Source organism: Orycteropus afer, unplaced genomic scaffold (genome assembly GCF_000298275.1).
Source record: "Orycteropus afer afer isolate SDZICR_OR568_19922 unplaced genomic scaffold, OryAfe1.0 scaffold00460, whole genome shotgun sequence".
NCBI lineage: Eukaryota > Metazoa > Chordata > Mammalia > Tubulidentata > Orycteropodidae > Orycteropus > Orycteropus afer.
In genome coordinates, this window is record NW_006922047.1 from 1,875,294 (window position 1) to 1,891,920 (window position 16,627).

Here is a 16,627-nt window from a genome sequence, read left to right on the forward strand (position 1 = left end):
GGGCCAGGCCGCCCCAGCCGAGCGCCGAGCGAGCGCAGGCCGCGCCGCCGCCGCAGCCCGGCTGGGGAGGAGCGGCCACGGCCCCGCCTGCACACTTCCCCCAAGTCCCGCCTCCCAGGCACGGCCAGCCGAGCGTCGAGCGCGCACCTTCCTCCGGGCTCGGGCTCCTCCCTCTACAGTTTCCGGTCGCCTCTAATACTCCTGAGTTCGAATCCTGGCCCTGCCAATTCTAGCCCCCGCGACCTTGGGCGCTTTGTCTCTGTGAACTTCAGTTTCCTGTAAAACAAAAGCAACAATGGCTGGTATTTGTTGAGCCAGGCACTGTTTTAGGCTCTTTATATGGGAACTACTTTGCTTAATCTTCACGGAAACATTTTTAGATGGGAATTATCGCGCGCGCGCGCACACACACACACACACACACACACACACACCATACCTCTTTCTAAAAGAGAAAGTAATCTGTTCAAGATTATACAGCAAGAAAGTAGTGCTGAGTACTTGGCTTCAAGCCTAAGCTCAAGAAGTGGCAATAAAAGCTAACGTTCCTAATGTTTACGCGATACTAGGTTCCGTTGGGAGCTCTGGTAGTGTAGTGCCTAAGACACGTGAACTGCTAACCAGAAGGCTGGCTGTTCAAACTCACCAGCCACTCCTCAGAAGGAAGATGGGGCAATCTACTTCCGTAGGTAGTGATACTGCCTCGGAAACCCAAGGAGGGCTTGCTATGAGTCAGGTCTGACTCCACGGCACATAACAACAACAAACAACAGGTTCCGTTAGTGGTGCAGTGGTTAAGCCATTTGCCTGCTGACTACAGAAGTACGTACGCGGTTGAAACTCACCAGTCGCTCCACGGGAAAGAGATGAGACAGTCTGTTTCCGTATGTTGTTGTTATATGCCGTCCAGTCGGCCCCGACTCATACCGACCCCTCTTTGGGTTTCCGAGGCAGTATCACTGCGGAAGTAGATTGCCCAGCCTTCCTCCCGAGGAGTGGCTGGTGGGTTTGAACCGCCAACCTTCTGGTTAGCAGTCAAATGCCTTAGGCACTATGCTACTAGAGCTTCCTCTGTTTCCGTATACAGCCTTGGAAACCTTATGGTCAGTTCTACTTCTGTCCTGTAGGGTCGCTATGAGTTGGGATCAACTCAATGGCAGTGAGTTTTTAAAAACTCGTTTATTTCTCACTACATCTCAATGACGAAAGTAAAAAGTTCTGCCCGTTTTGCAAATGGAGAAACTGAAGCATAGAGAAAGTGAATTACAAATAGTGGAGCTGGGACTGGAACCCATGCAGCCGGCCACTGTCTTCCGGCGTTCACACTCCAGTTAGCACCTCCTGAACGCTTACTTTGTGAAAGAAGCTGCACTACATACTTCCCAAGCATTCTGTCGTTTAATCTTTGCCGTATCTGGGAAGTTATGATCCCTCCGATAAAGACAGGCCCAGAAAATGTAACTTGCCCAGAGCATGTGGCAGGACTGGAATTGCAGTAAGTCTGTTTCCAGAACCTGAGTTATTCCTAGTACAATGGAGGGGGCTCTGAAACAATGTGTATGCAGCGTTCGACAGGTAGTAAGAAGGGGATCCGCTGTGATTAAGTCCACCTGCACACCACGTTCAGCGTGCTCCAGTCCCTCCATACATTTTGATCCCGGCCGCCTACCGTCCATTACCATTACTGATTGGCTGACCAGGGTCACGTGATCAAACCTCTTACTGTGCCAACATGGCGGCGCCCAAGTCTTAATCCAGGAAACGTGCACACACACCGATTTCCTTCTCGGTTTTCCGAGAAAAAGTGACGAGGGCCTACGCGGCACAGGGAAGTATCCAGACCAGGAACGGGTCCACTCCGAGGGCTTCCGGCTGGTCCCCGAAAGAGGGGGTAGGTGTCAGCATCCCAAGGCCACAGGGTCTTCTTAGACTCCACCTTAAGGTGTGTAGGCCACCCCCTGGCCCCAGAACGTAGGTCCCCTCTGATGCTCTGTCAATGCCGTACTCTTCTGCTCCCCCAGAGGCGCCCGCAGATGTCCCGCGCGAGGATCCTGCGGCTAAGCCTCACCCTTCGCTCCTCCCGCAGTCTCTATAGAGCTTGGTTTATGGAGGGGCAGCTTCAAGAGCCGCCGAATCGTGCTGCGATGGAGAATGGTACCGGGACCTGTGAAGAAAAGCGCCCACCTGAGGCCCAGGAGACAACAATCACCGAAGGGGCCGCCAAGATCGCCTTCCCCAGTGCCAACGAAGTCTTCTACAACCCGGTGCAAGAATTCAACCGGGACCTGACGTGAGCAGGGGTCAGGGGTCAGGAGGCAGTGGGTCAGTGAGGTGGAGGGGGTGTAAACTGACCTTCTGTCTCCTGTCAGATGTGCGGTGATCACCGAGTTTGCCCGTGTTCAGCTTCAGACTAAAGGAATCCAGAGTGAGTCAGAATCCAAGTTCCTGGTGGGCGGGGGTCACACAAAGGTATCCCTGCCTGACCACCCCATCTCCCAACCCCACAATGCTCCAGACACATAGCAGCCTTTGGGCTCTGCTCCATCAGCTTTTCCCCAGGGAATGGGGAAGATTTCCCTCTATGAGTCTTCCGTCTTCTGAAGAGCAAGGGGAGATTTCTCAGAGGGGACTTTGATATCATCTGATTCATGCCTCTGGGTGGCTTGCAGTCAAGGTGCCAGGTGAGAAGGATGTACAAAAGGTGGTCGTGGATTTATCAGAGCAAGAGGAGGACAAGGCTGAATTGAAAGAGGGCGAAAACCTGGCCCCAGGAGACCAACCTCGAACAGCGGCCGTGAGGGAGATATGTGAGGTGCGGCCTGAGCATAGGAGATGGGAACCTTGGAACCCAGTGGGTGATGCAAGAAAGAAGGCTCCTGAAATGGGACAGCTAAAGGAGGTGGTTGGTGGGAGGCTCCTAGGGGCTCAGCAGAAGATAGAGGTAAAGATGTGAGCAGTGGTTCCCCACTTACCCCAACAGGAGGGCCTGCGTGTGCTGGAGGGCCTAGCAGCCTCGGGGCTGCGTTCCATCCGCTTTGCCCAAGAGGTGCCTGGACTTCGATCTGTGGTTGCCAATGATGCCTCCGCCCGTGCTGTAGACCTAATACGCCGCAACGTGCAGCTCAACCATGTGGCCCACTTGGTACAGCCCAGCCAGGCAGATGCCCGGTAGGTATGGGGCAGCAGAGCTTAGCGTCCGAGAGATGGACTCTGGAGCCAGGCTGCCTGGTCATATTCTTGCTGTGTGACATTGAGGAAGTGATGTAGCTTTTCTGAGCCTCAGTTACCTAAGCTGTCAAATGAGGGTAATTGTTTGACAGGGGCGGTTGTGATGATTAAATGATAGAAGAGGCTTCTATAGACCCAACTTTGTGCCAGAGATAAGTACAATTCTCCTCTCCATCTTAGACTTAACTCTTTGTAATTCTTTTATTATTCAAATGCAGCTGGGGTTTGTCGAGTGCCCAGTATGTGGCAGGCACCATTCTCAGTGCTAGAACGTATCAGTAAACAAAACAATATCCCTGGCCTGGTATAGTTTGTGATCTTAGGCAGGGGTTGGCAAACTGTAGCCTGTGGGCCTACAGCCTGGTTTTATACAGCCTGTGAGCTAAGAATGCTTTTTACGTTTTGAAGGGGTTTAAAAAAAAAAGAGTATGCAATAGAGACCATATGTGGCCTTAACCCAAAAACCCACTGCCATCAACCCTTTGGCTATCCGAGGTAGTAAGTCTTTGTGGAAGTAGATTGCCCCATCTTCCTTCCATGGAGTGGCTGGTGGGTTTGAACCACCAACCTTCTGGTTAGCAGTCAAATACCTTAGGCACCGCACCACCAGAGCTCCTTATATGAAGTCTACAAATCCTGAAATATTTGTTATCTAATGCTTTATAGAACAAGCATCCTCACTGCAATAGAATCTAATTGGAAACATAGATGATAACAACAAATGTGACAAAAAAAAAAATAAGTAAATGCTATCATAGACTAGGAGTGGAAAGTACTATAGAAAAAACAAGAGGGGAAGGAGGATGAAAGGGGGTTGTAATTTTAAACAGCGTGGTCAGGATAGGCCCCACTGAGAAAGTAGCCAAGGGAACCACAGTAATTCCCAAGCCATGGAGGAGTCTGGAAAATTGAATGACTGAGTTAATACATCTATTAACTGCTTCAGACAGTATCAGGCACATCTTGTGCTATATCAATGTTAGCTTGTTAACTGTTATTACTGTTGTTATAGATGGGTAGTCCAAGGCCCAAGGAAGGAAAATCATGCAGTTATAGATGGCCAAGCCAGGATCTGAACCCAGGCAGCTGGCCCCAAGTCTAGGCCAAAATCACTGAGCTGAGTTGACACACACAGGGCAGGGGTCTGAGGCTCTGTACTGAAGGCCTGGCCCTCTCACACCCAGAATACTGATGTACCAGCACCAGAGGACGTCGGAACGCTTCGATGTCATCGACCTAGACCCCTATGGCAGCCCTGCCCCCTTCCTGGATGCAGCAGTACAGGCCGTGAATGAAGGAGGTGAGACCCGGGCTGGTGCCACAAGGAGCAGGGCTGGGGTGTTTGGAGGGTCCTTATTATCTGCCCCTCCCTGCAGGGTTGCTGTGCGTCACCTGCACAGATATGGCGGTGCTAGCGGGGAACAGTGGGGAGACGTGCTACAGCAAGTATGGGGCCATGGCCCTCAAGAGCCGGGCCTGCCACGAGATGGTAAGCCCGCCTCCCTGGGCTACCCCCACATCCCTAGGCAACCAGTCAGGTCCGTGCTCATGGAAGAGGTGCTCAGAGCACTGGCCAGTCTCGGTCATTGTGGGGCGCTGGCTTTGGCCCAGGGCAGAGTGGGTGGTTACGTAGTCTTTCTGTCGTGTTGTTGTTAGGTGCCATTGAGTCAGCTCTGACTGCTAGCAACCGTGTGTCTAACAGAGCAACACTGCCCAGCAGTACACCATCCTCACGGTCCCCGCTGGGCTTGAGCTCATTGTTGCAGCCACTGTGTCAGTCCATCTCATTGAGCTTAGTCTTAATCTTGGTCTTTTTCACTTAGTCTTTCTAGTCTGGATTTTAAAAGCTTTTTAGAATTGTCTTTTGTAAGGCAATTTTTCCAGATCTGGGTTTGAAGCCTAGCTTTGCTGGTGTCATGAGGCAACAGGTGACAGTTTTGGTGTCTGTAAAATAGGTGTGATGATGGTGCCAGTCCCATGGGGTTGCTTTGAGTATTTAAGACAGGCTGGCTGTGTGGATGGCCCAGAAAGGAGGTGGTCTTGTTCTTGTTCCTTAAAGGCCCTGTCATCAGGTCACTCTGGGGAATACCTTCATTTCCTTAAATTATCACAGCAGCCTAGGCAATTCTGTAGCACCCAGTGTCCCCACACTTCATACCCACAGAGCCCACGGTGGCTGGGACTCAGCCCACAGCACAGGGCCCTGGTGCCAAAACCCATCAGAAGCCTCTGTCCCAATCTGCACGCAAAGCATAGTAACATTTTTTAAAAAAAGAAGCCTCTGTCTCAGGCCCAGTGTCCTCCCTTGCTCACTTAGTGCCCAGCAGATCAAGTCACTGAGGCACAGAGAGGAGGAGCTCCCTTGCTGAGTGACACACGGCCAGGACATGGCAAGGCTGGGACTGAAACCCGAGAGCCGCCCCAGCCTGCGCTGTGAGCTGGTCCTCAGGAGGGGAAGGAGGAGAGGCAAGGTGCTAACACTCATCCCTTGACCCCCAGGCCCTGAGGATCGTCCTGCACAGCCTTGACCTTCGGGCCAACTGCTACCAGCGCTTCGTGGTGCCGCTACTCAGCATCAGTGCAGACTTCTACGTGCGAGTGTTTGTCCGTGTCTTCACCGGCCAGGCCAAGGTCAAGGCCTCAGCCAGGTGGGCCTGGGGTGGGGCATGGGGTAGGATGGATTGAGGGAAGAGACAGCGCTACTTGAGGGAGCAGGGGGATGGGGAGACACAGTCCTATCCTGGGAAAATGGGGGAACACAGTCCTGCCCTGGGGGGAAGCATGGTCCTGCCCTTTGGAAAGACATGCTCCTGCCCTGGGGACTAGGAAGGGCATGGTCCTGCCTCGGAGAGTCTGTTGGGGACTGAGCCAGCCTTAGGGGAGGAGTTGGGGGTGTGGTACCATGCTGGCCTGGAACTCAGGGCCACGTTCCTTCACAGCAAGCAGGCCCTGGTGTTCCAGTGCGTGGGCTGTGGGGCCTTCCACCTTCAGCGCCTTGGCAGAGCATCCGGAGCTCCTGGGAGCCGGTGAGCAAGGGTTGCCTGGGAAGGAAGCTGGAGGGAGCTTCCTGGTTCCCACCCCTACCTGCCCCTCTTCCTGCAGGGTCAAATTCTCTGCAGCCTGCGGTCCTCCTGTGGCACCTGAATGTGAGCACTGTGGGCAGAGACACCAGGTGGGGCTGGGCCAGGGAGGCAGAGGTGGGCACAGGGACCCACGGGCGTGGCCCTGCCCATCTGACCCCCGTACGTGCACAGCTTGGTGGCCCCATGTGGGCAGAGCCCATCCACGACCTGGACTTCGTGCACCGTGTCCTGGAGGCCGTGAGTGCCAACCCTGGCCGCTTCCACACCTCTGAGCGGATTCGTGGGGTCCTGAGTGTTGTCACCGAGGTGGGGACCGGTCTGTGATGGGGGTCTCTGCCTGTGCCTGTTCCCTGCACATCCGCCTCATCGCCATCTCTCCCTGCAGGAGCTCGCGGACGTGCCCCTCTACTACACACTGGACCAGCTGAGCAGCACCATCCACTGCAGCACACCTAGTCTCCTGCAGCTGCGGTGAGGTCCCCGTGAGGTGCCCCTGGCCACAGTGGGCCCTCTCCAGCCTCAGGGCCCCCCACCACACGGAGATCAAGCCACCGTAGGCACAGTGCTTGGCATAGAGTGTGGAGCCCTCACTTCCGCCTCTAGGAGAGTCTTGCTATCACAGTCCTTGGTAGTGTGGGGTCCACGTAGCCCTAGGGCACCATGCAGCCCTGCCCACACCCCCACAGGCTAGCCCGGGCTCTGGACCCAGCCCCCCTCACAGCCCTTCCCTCCCCAGCTCAGCACTCCTCCACGCTGGCTTCAGAGTTTCCCTCTCCCACGCCTGTAAGAACGCCGTGAAGACTGATGCCCCCAGCTCAGCTCTCTGGGACATCATGCGTTGCTGGGTGAGGACCATGTGATTAGAGGGGAGGGGGCAGGGATGGCTGCCTGAGGCCCAGTGTCCCCTGACCCATGACCTATGCTGCCCAGGAGAAGGAATGTCCAGTGAAACGGGAGCGGCTGTCAGAGACCAGCCCGGCGTTCCGCATTCTCAGTGTGGAGCCCAGGTATAGACGCACACGTGGGGCAGACATGGGAGCCCACGGGTTTAGGAAACACACATGTACAGGTACAGACACTGCCCTACTCAGACATAGGCTCTGTCTTAAATGAGATCCAGAACCCACCCTCTTTCTCTCTCCTCCACTCCTACCTGGACCAGCGTAGTGGCTTCCTCCCATTTCCTTGACTCCTGCTCTTATCTCCCACAGCAGCCAAAGGGTGAGTCAGAGTACATCCCTCTGCCCAGAACCCTCTATGGCTCCCACCTTAAAACCAGAAAATCCAATCCTGTTGCTGTCGAGTCAATTCTAACTCATAGCGACCCTATAGGACAGAGTAGAACTGCCCCACAGGGTTTCCAAGACTGAAAACTAAAATCCTCACAACCAGACCTATAAGCAACATCATGATAAATGGAGAAAAGACTGAAGCTGTCAAAGATTTCATTTTACTTGGATCCATAATCAACACCCATGAAAGCAGCAGTCAAGAAATAAAACATTGTATTGCACTGGGCAAATCTGCTGCAAAGACCTCCTTAAAGTGCTGAAGAGCAAAGATACCACTTTGAAGACTAAGGTACACCTGACCCTCGCCATGGTATTTTTGATCACCTCATATGCACGTGAAAGCTAGACAATGAATAAGGAAGACCGAAGAAGAGTTGATGCTTTTGAGTTGTCCTGTTGTGGCGCAGAATACTGAAAGTACCATGGACTGCCAGAAGAACTAACAAATCTGTCCTGGGAGAAGCCGGAATGCTCCTTGGAAGCGAGAATGGCCAGACTTGGTCTCATCTACTTCGGTCATGTTGTCAGAAGGGACCATTCCCTGGAGAAGGATGTCATGCTTGGTGAGGTGGAGGGTCAGTGACAAAAGGGGAAGACCCTCAACAAAATGGATCGACACAGCGGGTGCAGCGATGGGCTCAAACACAGCAAGGACTGTGAGGAAGGCACAGGACCGGGCGGGGTTCTGTTCTGTCGCACACAGGGTTTCCATGACCCAGAATCTACTCGATGGCACCTAACAACAACAGCCATCTTTACAGAAACAGACTGCCACGTCTTTCACCTGCAGAGCAGCTGGTGGGTTCAGTCAGCAGCTGAGCACTTAGCTACTGCACCATTCAGACTCCATGGCTCCCCTCTTACTTGGAGTAAAAGCCCAAGTCCTCTCTCTGGCCCACAGATCCTGCACAGTCTGCCTGAACCCTCCCTTCCCTTCTCCTCCCGTGCTCTCCCTAGCTCTCTAGGCTCCAGCTGTGTGAGCCTCCTCACTCAAACCCACCAGGTGCTGTCCCACATCAAGGCCCCTGCATGGGCTGTGCCCTCTGCCTGGGATGACCTTCCCCAGATCCCTATGCTCCTCCCTCAGCTCCTTCAGGTCCCTGCATGGGTCTCTCCTCAGTGAGCACTTCTCTGCCCTCACATCCAATACTGCACCCCTTCCCAGTCTCCCCATTCCCTTTACCCTGCTCCATTTCCTCAAAACACCTGTTTTGGTCCCTGACACAATATCATTTGCTTCTTTTCTTTTCTTTGCTTCTTACCACTTTTTTTTTTTTTTTTAATGTTACTGTAATTTGGGTTTACAGAGCAAATTCATTTTCCATACAGCAGTTCATATGCATTTTGTCTCATGACATTAACTACAATTCCCCACAATACAGCTCTCTTCCTATTTCTTCCCCGTAGTTAACCCTTCCCTGTGTCCTTCCCTCCCATGCACTCGCATCTCCCGAGCTGTCTCCCTGGGCAAACACTGCCCTTCTGTTCTCCCATGATTGGTCTCTCCACCTAGTGTATCTACCTAATGTAAATATTCACACCATGTGCTTGTCTGTTGTTTGGCTAGGAGCCACAGGAGTGAGTTCAGTTCCAGACCTGAAGGGCAGCCAGGGGCCATAGTCTCAGGGGTCTCAGCAGGCTCTATCAGACGAGCAAACCTGGTCTTTTTTTTTTAGGATTCTAAGTTTTGTTCCAAATTGTTCTCCCACTCTATCCAGGATCTTCTGTACCAGTCCCCCTCTGAGTGGTTGACAGGGGTCGTTGGGTACCATCTAGTCCCCCGGGTCTCATGGTCAGATAGGCAGAGGATCAGGATCGCATGGTCCACCAGTCCCTTGGACTAACTGTTTCCATGTGTCATTTTTCTTTGCTCTGGACAAGGGGAGACCCATCATTGCATCTGGATGGCCACTTGCAAGCTTTTAAGACCCCAGTTGCTACTCACCGAAGTAGGATATAGAACAGTGCTCTTGTACAGTGTGTTATGCCAGTTGAGCTTGATGTCCCCTGCGACCACGGTCCCAAGCCCACAGGTCCAGCTACTCGCTCCTTCCAGGTCATCTGCTTATTTCTGATTTGTTCTGCTGCCTCCTACACTAGAATGTCAGCTTCACAAGGAGCAATGGTTCTTCTCCCTTTTGTTCACTGTTCCCAACACCAGGAATAAGATAGGTACACAGTAGGCACTCAATAAATATTAGTCGGTGAACGAAAGAATTTGGACACACGGGCAGATGCAGTCTTCACAAGGCACTTGAAAGCTGTAGTGACATGGGCAGGCCTCAGGGCTGGCCTTGTACATTTAAAGGTGTCCCCCCTTCCCAGTCTGAAGGCCAACTTCACCATCCGGGAAGATGCCAACCCCAGCTCCCGCCAGCGAGGACTCAAGCGCTTCCAGGCCAATCCTGAGGCCAACTGGGGCCCCCGGCCACGTGCCCGGCCAGGGTGAGTGAAGTGTTGGTGGGGGCTCAGCTGGGGTAGGGCCCACAGAGGCCAGCCACGTCCCAGCGCCCATCTCCCTCCACAGGGGCAAGGCGACAGGTAGTGCCATGGAGAAGAGGGCCAGGCTGCTCCAGAATAAGCGCAAGGAGCCAGCTGAGGACCCAGCCCAGCGGGCTGCCCGGCTCAAGACATTTCCCTGCAAGAGGTTCAAGGAGGTGAGTGTCCCTCCTTCCAGTCAGGGCAGGACACAGGGATCAGGCAGCCGCAGGGCAAGGCCAAGTGGCAGATGACGCTGGGAGAAGGGGGGCAGGGCCAGCACCTAGGAGTGAGCGCTCCATCCAGGAATGGAACCTGGGGGAGCCTGCCCGGTCCTGGGCTGAAGTTCACACCCACCACCCTCCCACCAGGGCACCTGTCAACACGGAGACCAGTGCTGCTACTCCCACAGCCCCCTGATATCCAGGCCTGCTACTGATGGTGCCCCCGCTGACTGCCCAGAGACCTCGGACCTGGGGCCGCCACTGGACCAGGCATAAACTGAACCAATAAAGAGATGTCACCTTCTCCTGACTGTCATTCATCTGAGTGGGGAGGCCACCTGTGGTCTGTCTGTCCTTATGCCTGAGGGGCTTTGCCTATCTATCTAGCTGCAGGTCCAGGGTCTTTTCATCTGTCCTCTTTTAACTCCCTGGGAGAGTTCTGTGGTTTGCCTGTCCAAGAGGGTGTCTGTTCCTGCGTGACTCCGGGGTGTTGGCAGTTTTTCTATCGGAGGTATTGTGTCTGTGAGGCTGTGTGACCCCAGCATGGGTTACTTTTATCGCCCCAGAGCTGGAGAATGCGGTTCCTGACGCGGCCACGGGGGGGCAGTCGTGTGCGGGAGCCCGCGGGCTTGTGGCCCCTCTACCCTCAGTCGCGCTCTCCTGGCCTCGGACACGCGCGCGGGCGGCCGCGTTCGCCACGGAACCTCCACGTGATCTGGCGTGCCGCGGCTGCCTCGCCGCCTGGTTTCTTTGGCCCAGCTCCCTCTGGGCCGCGATGGCGGAAGCCGGACCGGAACCAGGCGCCCTGCGCATCCGTTCCGGACCAGGTGCTTCCTGCCTGGAGGCTCGAGGGGGCACGCAGTGAGGCCCAGGCTGAGTTGCTGTCCATTGGAGCAGGGGAGGAGGGGTGTCTAACGTTAACAGAGAAGCCAGAGCCAGAATCCCACTCCACCACATGCCAGTTTTAGAACCCTGTGCCCTTCACCTCGCTATGTAACCACCCTTTTCTGTAAATGACCTCGTGCTTAGAATATTAGCTGTTAATTCCCTGGGGAAACTGGGATGGTTGGTTATGGGGGCCTGGGCTTCACATCTTTAGGTGTTGGTGGTGGTAACAGCCCAGGTTCTGCCTGGGGCTCTGCAGTCATCCACATACCCACAGTAAAATATGACTGACCCAGGTAAGAGGAGCTGGAGATAAGTGACAGACTTGTCACTGCTACCTAGTTGTAACTAGAGCCCCTCCCTTTATGAGGTCCCAAGGGGATCTGAGTTCCAGTCCCACTCCAGGACATCTGTCTAACACCTCTTTCTTGACTTCTTCAATTCCCATATAGAAGTGTCCTGGTGCTGTTAGGGGGTTATATGGGCCAAGAAGTCCAGAATTGGGGTGTCTACTACAAGGTCTCACCAGACCTGGCATCTAGCTATGTCACTTCCTCTCCCTTCCCTGGGCCTAAAAAGGTGGCAAGGATAAGATAATGTGCTGGAGGCCCAGGACACCTGCCAGCACCACACACCTGAGACCAGATCACAGAGCTGGCCCTTCTCTGAGGCCCTGTTTCTGGGGTGGAGCGACAAAAAGTTTGGGAGGGGCTCTGTAAAAAAGAGGAACCAAGTGGAGGGGGAGGGGACCCGATCACGCGGGCTCCACTGGGCCGGAAAGAGGCCTCCCCCATCCCTAGCAGCACCAATACTCAATACTGGGGTAGGGGGTGTTTAAAGCTGGAGGTCAGACCCAGGAGACTCAGGCCACAGGTTCCTTGCCTCAGTTTCCCCTCTGCTTGGTTCTGGGCGCTTCCCCTCCAACCCCTTTCCGCTGTGCCCTCCAGTGCCTGGGGGGGGGGCCCTGGGGTGACAGGCTCAGTTCTGTCTGTGCCGGCCAGGGGCGGGGCCCAGAGGCCCGCGTTCTGAGATCCCCGCCCGCCAGTTTCCTCCGGGGTCAGCACGGCTCCTTATCAGGCGCGACCAGGCGGCCAGGCCCTTATCTGTGCCGGCCCAGCATCCTCCAGCCACTGTGCTGGGCAGGGAAGGAAGCAAGCCCGGCAGGGGAGAGGGTGGGCCGTCAGAGTGCTCACTTTCTCTTGGGGGGCCTACGCTGCTGCCTTCACGGCTGCCTGGCCCTCGGGACCCTAGAGGAGGCCCGGCCCAACAGGATAGTCCAGCCGGGACAGCCGACTGTCGGCTGCTGCATGTACAGAGGTCACGCCTGAAGCCGGAACCACATTCTGGCCCCAAGGGGACCAAGCCCAGGCACTCACCAGGCGGTAGGACCAGCACTGGGGTAAGAGGGGAGCCCAGTCTGAAGGATCTGGGATCTGCCTGCATTCATTCATTCATTCATTCATCCGTGGGGTGGGGCCATAAAGTAAGAGGCCAAGACGACTTCCTCAGGGCCTAGTTGGGACCCCTGCCTAGGAGAACCAGGCCAACAGGCTAGGAGGACCCAGATCTTTTGGGGATTCCCAAAAGATACTCTTGGTGGCAAGAGTGAAACAGGGTGCAAAAGAGGGTGTTGATCTGGGGGATGCCATGGGGAGGGTTGGGGGCATGCAACATGACTGCACTGGGCAGTGAGGTCGGTGTTCGGAGGTCCTGGGGTCATAGTGTCAACAGTGAGGTCACTGAGTTAGTAAGGGGACATTTTTAGGGGGTAAGGGATCACTGCACCAATCATAGAGGGCTCAAACATGGAGATAGGGTCAACAGGAGGAGCCTCAGAGACGCACCTGAGGGTCGTGGGACCTACATGGGCATCAGGGAAGGGTCAGAGGTTAACCTGGGAGAGGTTTCATGGTCACATGGCATCAGTGAGTCAATGATGGATCTCAGGGTCAGATCTGAGGGTTACAAAGTTAGCTTAGGGGGATTACAAGGTTAATAGAGGGTCAGAGGGTACATTTGGGGCTTTGGGAGACCTCAGGATCAGCCAGGATATCCCTGCATTGTCCCCCCAGGCTACAGGTTTAGAGGGATCCTGGAAGAAGGGAAATTTGCTCAGTGGCTGGACGATGGCAGCCCTCACATGTCTTAGAGATGGTCCTATGGGGCCATCCACGGGCACCTCCTGCCCGTGTGTTGGACAGTTTCTGAGCCCACCCCCCACCTGCCTGGCCTTTGCTCATGAGCCCCGCCCTCAAGCCCTGTGGCATCACAGCTCACAGCTCTTGATAAGTAGATGTGGGGGTGGTAGCTGGGTCCTCCCTCCCCATTGGCTTCCTTCCCTCCCACAGGTGAGCACACCCCCTCGGGGTCCATGTGCCCACCCCAGGCACAGACAGAGGTGGGCCCCACCATGACCGAGAAGGCAGAGATGGTGTGTGCCCCCAGCCCAGCGCCCACCCCACCCCCTGAGTCAGCCTCGCCTGGGCCACTGAAGGTGGAAGAGGTGGGCCACCCCCTAGGTTCCTCACCCCACAGGCTACCCCCGGGGGTGCCAGTGATCAGCCTGGGCCACACCAGGCTCCCAGGGGCAGGCGTGCCCACCACGGAGCTGACTGCCCTTCGGCCCCCTCTGCTGCAACTCTCTGCCCTGGGAACTGCCCCACCCCCCCTGGCCCTGCATTACCACTCTCACCCCTTCCTCAACAGGTCAGTGGAGGGCTAGGGCTTGGGGGGCTGGGGGCCAGGGAGCCATGCCCAGAAGACTTAGTGACCCGCAACCCCTTACAGCCTCTACATTGGGCCAGCAGGACCTTTCAGCATCTTCCCCAGCAGTCGGCTGAAACGGAGACCAAGTCACTGTGAGCTGGACCTGGCTGAGGGTGAGCATGGGTATATGTATGCATGCATACGTGTGGGTGTGCAGAAGGAGCCAACCATCACTACATGGGACCCATGTCTGTGTCCCATACCCTTCCAGTCCCATAGCACACAACTGCAGCCAGCCCAATAAGCCACAAAGCACAGCCACAAAGAGTCACAGCACCGGGGGCACAGAATGACAGCCGCCTTGGGTGTACAGCCACACAAGAGACAGCCACAGACCCACAGCTACACAGGAGGCTGCCACAGAGCCACAGCCACATGGGAGACAGCCACAGATGGGACAGCCACAGAACCACAGCCACTCGGGGAGGGGGGCAGCCACGGAACCACAGCCACATGAAGGACAGCCACGGAGCCACAGCCACATAGGAGATAGTCACATGACCTTAGCTACATGGCAGCTGCCACATACATCCACAGCCCTTCTGATGTACCAGGAATCACACAGCCACACAAGACACCAACAGGTCCACAAGCACGATGAGACTACCTTTCAGGCCCATGGAAACACCCTGTCACACGCTGGGGCTCGGTTCACTCATAATGAGAGCCACAGGATAGCTCCCCAGACTGGCAGCCACGAAGAAGAAACACTGGGCTTGTTTCATGCCACAGACATTAAAGTGTGAGAGTCACAGGGACAGAAGCCAGGATGGTCACCTGCAGCTGGGGCAGAGACTTAGGATGGGAGAGGGGAGGGTGGGAAGAGTGCTAACTGACCGAGGAGCTGCCTGGGTTTAGGTGCTAGGTGCCCGAAGTGAGGGGCAGGAGGGCGCGCCATCCTGGCCCGTGCACCAGTCCTTTCTGTCTTTCCGCAGGTCACCAGCCCCAGAAGGTGGCTCGGCGCGTGTTCACCAACAGCCGCGAGCGCTGGCGGCAGCAGAACGTGAACGGCGCCTTCGCTGAGCTCAGGAAGCTGCTGCCGACGCACCCGCCCGACCGGAAGCTGAGCAAGAACGAGGTGCTCCGCCTGGCCATGAAGTACATCGGCTTCCTGGTGCGGCTGCTGCGGGACCAGGCGGCCGCTCTAGCCTCAGGCCCCGCCCCGCCCGGGCCCCGCCGACGGCCGGCGCATCGCGACGGGGATGACACCCGCCGGGGGCCAGGACGCAGGGCCGAGTTGGTGGCGCGCCCGCAGCCAGCGCCCCCCGCCGGCCCCGACGCCTGCCCTGTGGGGCCGGCGCGGCCCATCAAGACAGAGCGGGGGCTGCCGGAGCCGGCGGCCGTCGGCCCAGAGGTGCGGTGATCCCGCGGCACCGGGGAACTCAGGCCAGGGCCGTCGAGCCTGTGACGCGCTGCGCCTGCTTCAATGGAACGGGCCGGAGCGTCTAACTCTCCCGAAGAGGGACTGGTGAGGACGTCCCTAACAGGAGCACGGGCCAGGCCTGGAGGTCTGGAAGGGACACCGCCGTCCCCAGGGCCCCGCAGACCCTTTTATCATCCACGCCCGCTGGAAATGGCCTCACACGCGCCCCTCTCCCCGGGGCGAGGTCCGGGAACCAACATGGCAGAGCGGACATCGGACCCAAGTGGTGCTTCTTTATTCCCGCCTGGGGCCACCGGGGGAGGTCGAGAGGGGTCGGGGAGCCTTCGCCCTTGTCACCGGCGGACGCTTGCTCCAGACGACCCAGGCCTAGCCGCTCCTCGACGGCGGCCGCTGCGTGCCTGGCGCCTGAGAGAGGAGCAGATGGACGCGGGGAACCGACCCCAGCGACCGGACCCCGGCCCGCACGACGTTGCTAGCGAAGGCCCAGGCGCTCTTGCTTTTGTTTTTCTTTATTTCTTTATTTCACATACACATTAGCCATTCAATGGAGAAGCCGGAGAGAGTCAGGCAAAGATGGTATAACAGAAGCGCAGTGACGGGGGCGGGGCGGGGCGGGGCGGGAGGGAACATACGGGCTGGCTGCCTACTTGCATTCCGCTAGGACACTGAAACCCAGAAAACAAAACAGACAGTAAACTACCCTTGTTTCTTATGTATCTCAGTGCAGAGACGGGGGTGGGGGGTGGAGGGCGGAGAAGGGGAACCAGGCTGAAGGAGGAGGAGCGGAGGGACGGGGACGCTAAAGGGAAGCACACCAAATCCTTTAGTACTATATATAGAGATACTCGTATATACTGCGTTTCTTAGCCTAAGAAGAAACTTGTTTGACGGGACGGGCGGCCTTTGCGGTCCGCGATGCTGGTGCTGGTCGGGCGCACGGATCTCCCGGGGAGGGGGAGGGGGCCGCAGTGGGGCGGGCCCAGGCTGGTTGATGGGGGGGAAAGGGGGCGCCCCGAGGGTCGAGGGGATAGGGGGAGCAGAGGCGGGGCTGGGGTGCCCCTCGGGCTCTCGATTGGGGGACGAAAGTTCTCGTTAACGTTATTGCTCCTTTATTTTCTCTCGTGTGGGGGATTCGTTCAGCACGGTCGGGGTGGGGAAGTGGTAGGTCGTCTGAGCCACCCGGCCCCTCTGGGACCCAGAGCGCGGCGTCCGCTCCGCCAGCACGGGGGTGAGAGAACAAGGCACTAGGTCTGCCGGCCAGCGCGGGGGCGGGTGTGTAAGGCAGTC

The 16,627-nt window shown here is 56.5% G+C and overlaps 2 protein-coding genes across 2 annotated transcripts; both read left to right on the top strand.

The window, feature by feature from the left end:
- Positions 1 to 2,030: 2,030 nt before the first annotated feature.
- Positions 2,031 to 10,581, top strand: TRMT1 (tRNA methyltransferase 1). The gene is made up of 16 exons (XM_007954384.2): positions 2,031 to 2,290; positions 2,370 to 2,425; positions 2,670 to 2,812; positions 2,981 to 3,168; positions 4,413 to 4,528; positions 4,605 to 4,717; positions 5,728 to 5,876; positions 6,168 to 6,254; positions 6,331 to 6,400; positions 6,483 to 6,617; positions 6,697 to 6,782; positions 7,048 to 7,156; positions 7,242 to 7,318; positions 9,929 to 10,048; positions 10,131 to 10,260; positions 10,453 to 10,581. Exons 1-16 carry the CDS (start codon positions 2,034 to 2,036, stop codon positions 10,579 to 10,581), a joined length of 1,965 nt encoding a protein of 654 aa, XP_007952575.1. The 5' UTR covers positions 2,031 to 2,033.
- A 2,980-nt stretch (positions 10,582 to 13,561) lies between these two features.
- LYL1 (LYL1 basic helix-loop-helix family member) lies at positions 13,562 to 15,319 on the top strand. The gene is made up of 3 exons (XM_007954431.2): positions 13,562 to 13,896; positions 13,978 to 14,069; positions 14,892 to 15,319. The coding sequence occupies exons 1-3, from the start codon at positions 13,562 to 13,564 to the stop codon at positions 15,317 to 15,319; spliced, it is 855 nt and encodes a 284-aa protein (XP_007952622.1).
- The last annotated feature ends 1,308 nt before the right edge of the window (positions 15,320 to 16,627 follow it).

Bases quoted from the DNA above. Each gene is read 5' to 3' on its own strand.
- TRMT1 (XM_007954384.2), top strand. From the start codon at position 2,034: ATGTCCCGCGCGAGGATCCTGCGGCTAAGCCTCACCCTTCGCTCCTCC. The intron at 2,813-2,980 runs GTGCGGCCTGAG...TTACCCCAACAG, and splicing joins CCGTGAGGGAGATATGTGAG to GAGGGCCTGCGTGTGCTGGA. The intron at 10,049-10,130 runs GTGAGTGAAGTG...CTCCCTCCACAG, and splicing joins CGGCCACGTGCCCGGCCAGG to GGGCAAGGCGACAGGTAGTG.
- LYL1 (XM_007954431.2), top strand. From the start codon at position 13,562: ATGTGCCCACCCCAGGCACAGACAGAGGTGGGCCCCACCATGACCGAG. The intron at 13,897-13,977 runs GTCAGTGGAGGG...AACCCCTTACAG, and splicing joins TCTCACCCCTTCCTCAACAG to CCTCTACATTGGGCCAGCAG. The intron at 14,070-14,891 runs GTGAGCATGGGT...GTCTTTCCGCAG, and splicing joins TGAGCTGGACCTGGCTGAGG to GTCACCAGCCCCAGAAGGTG.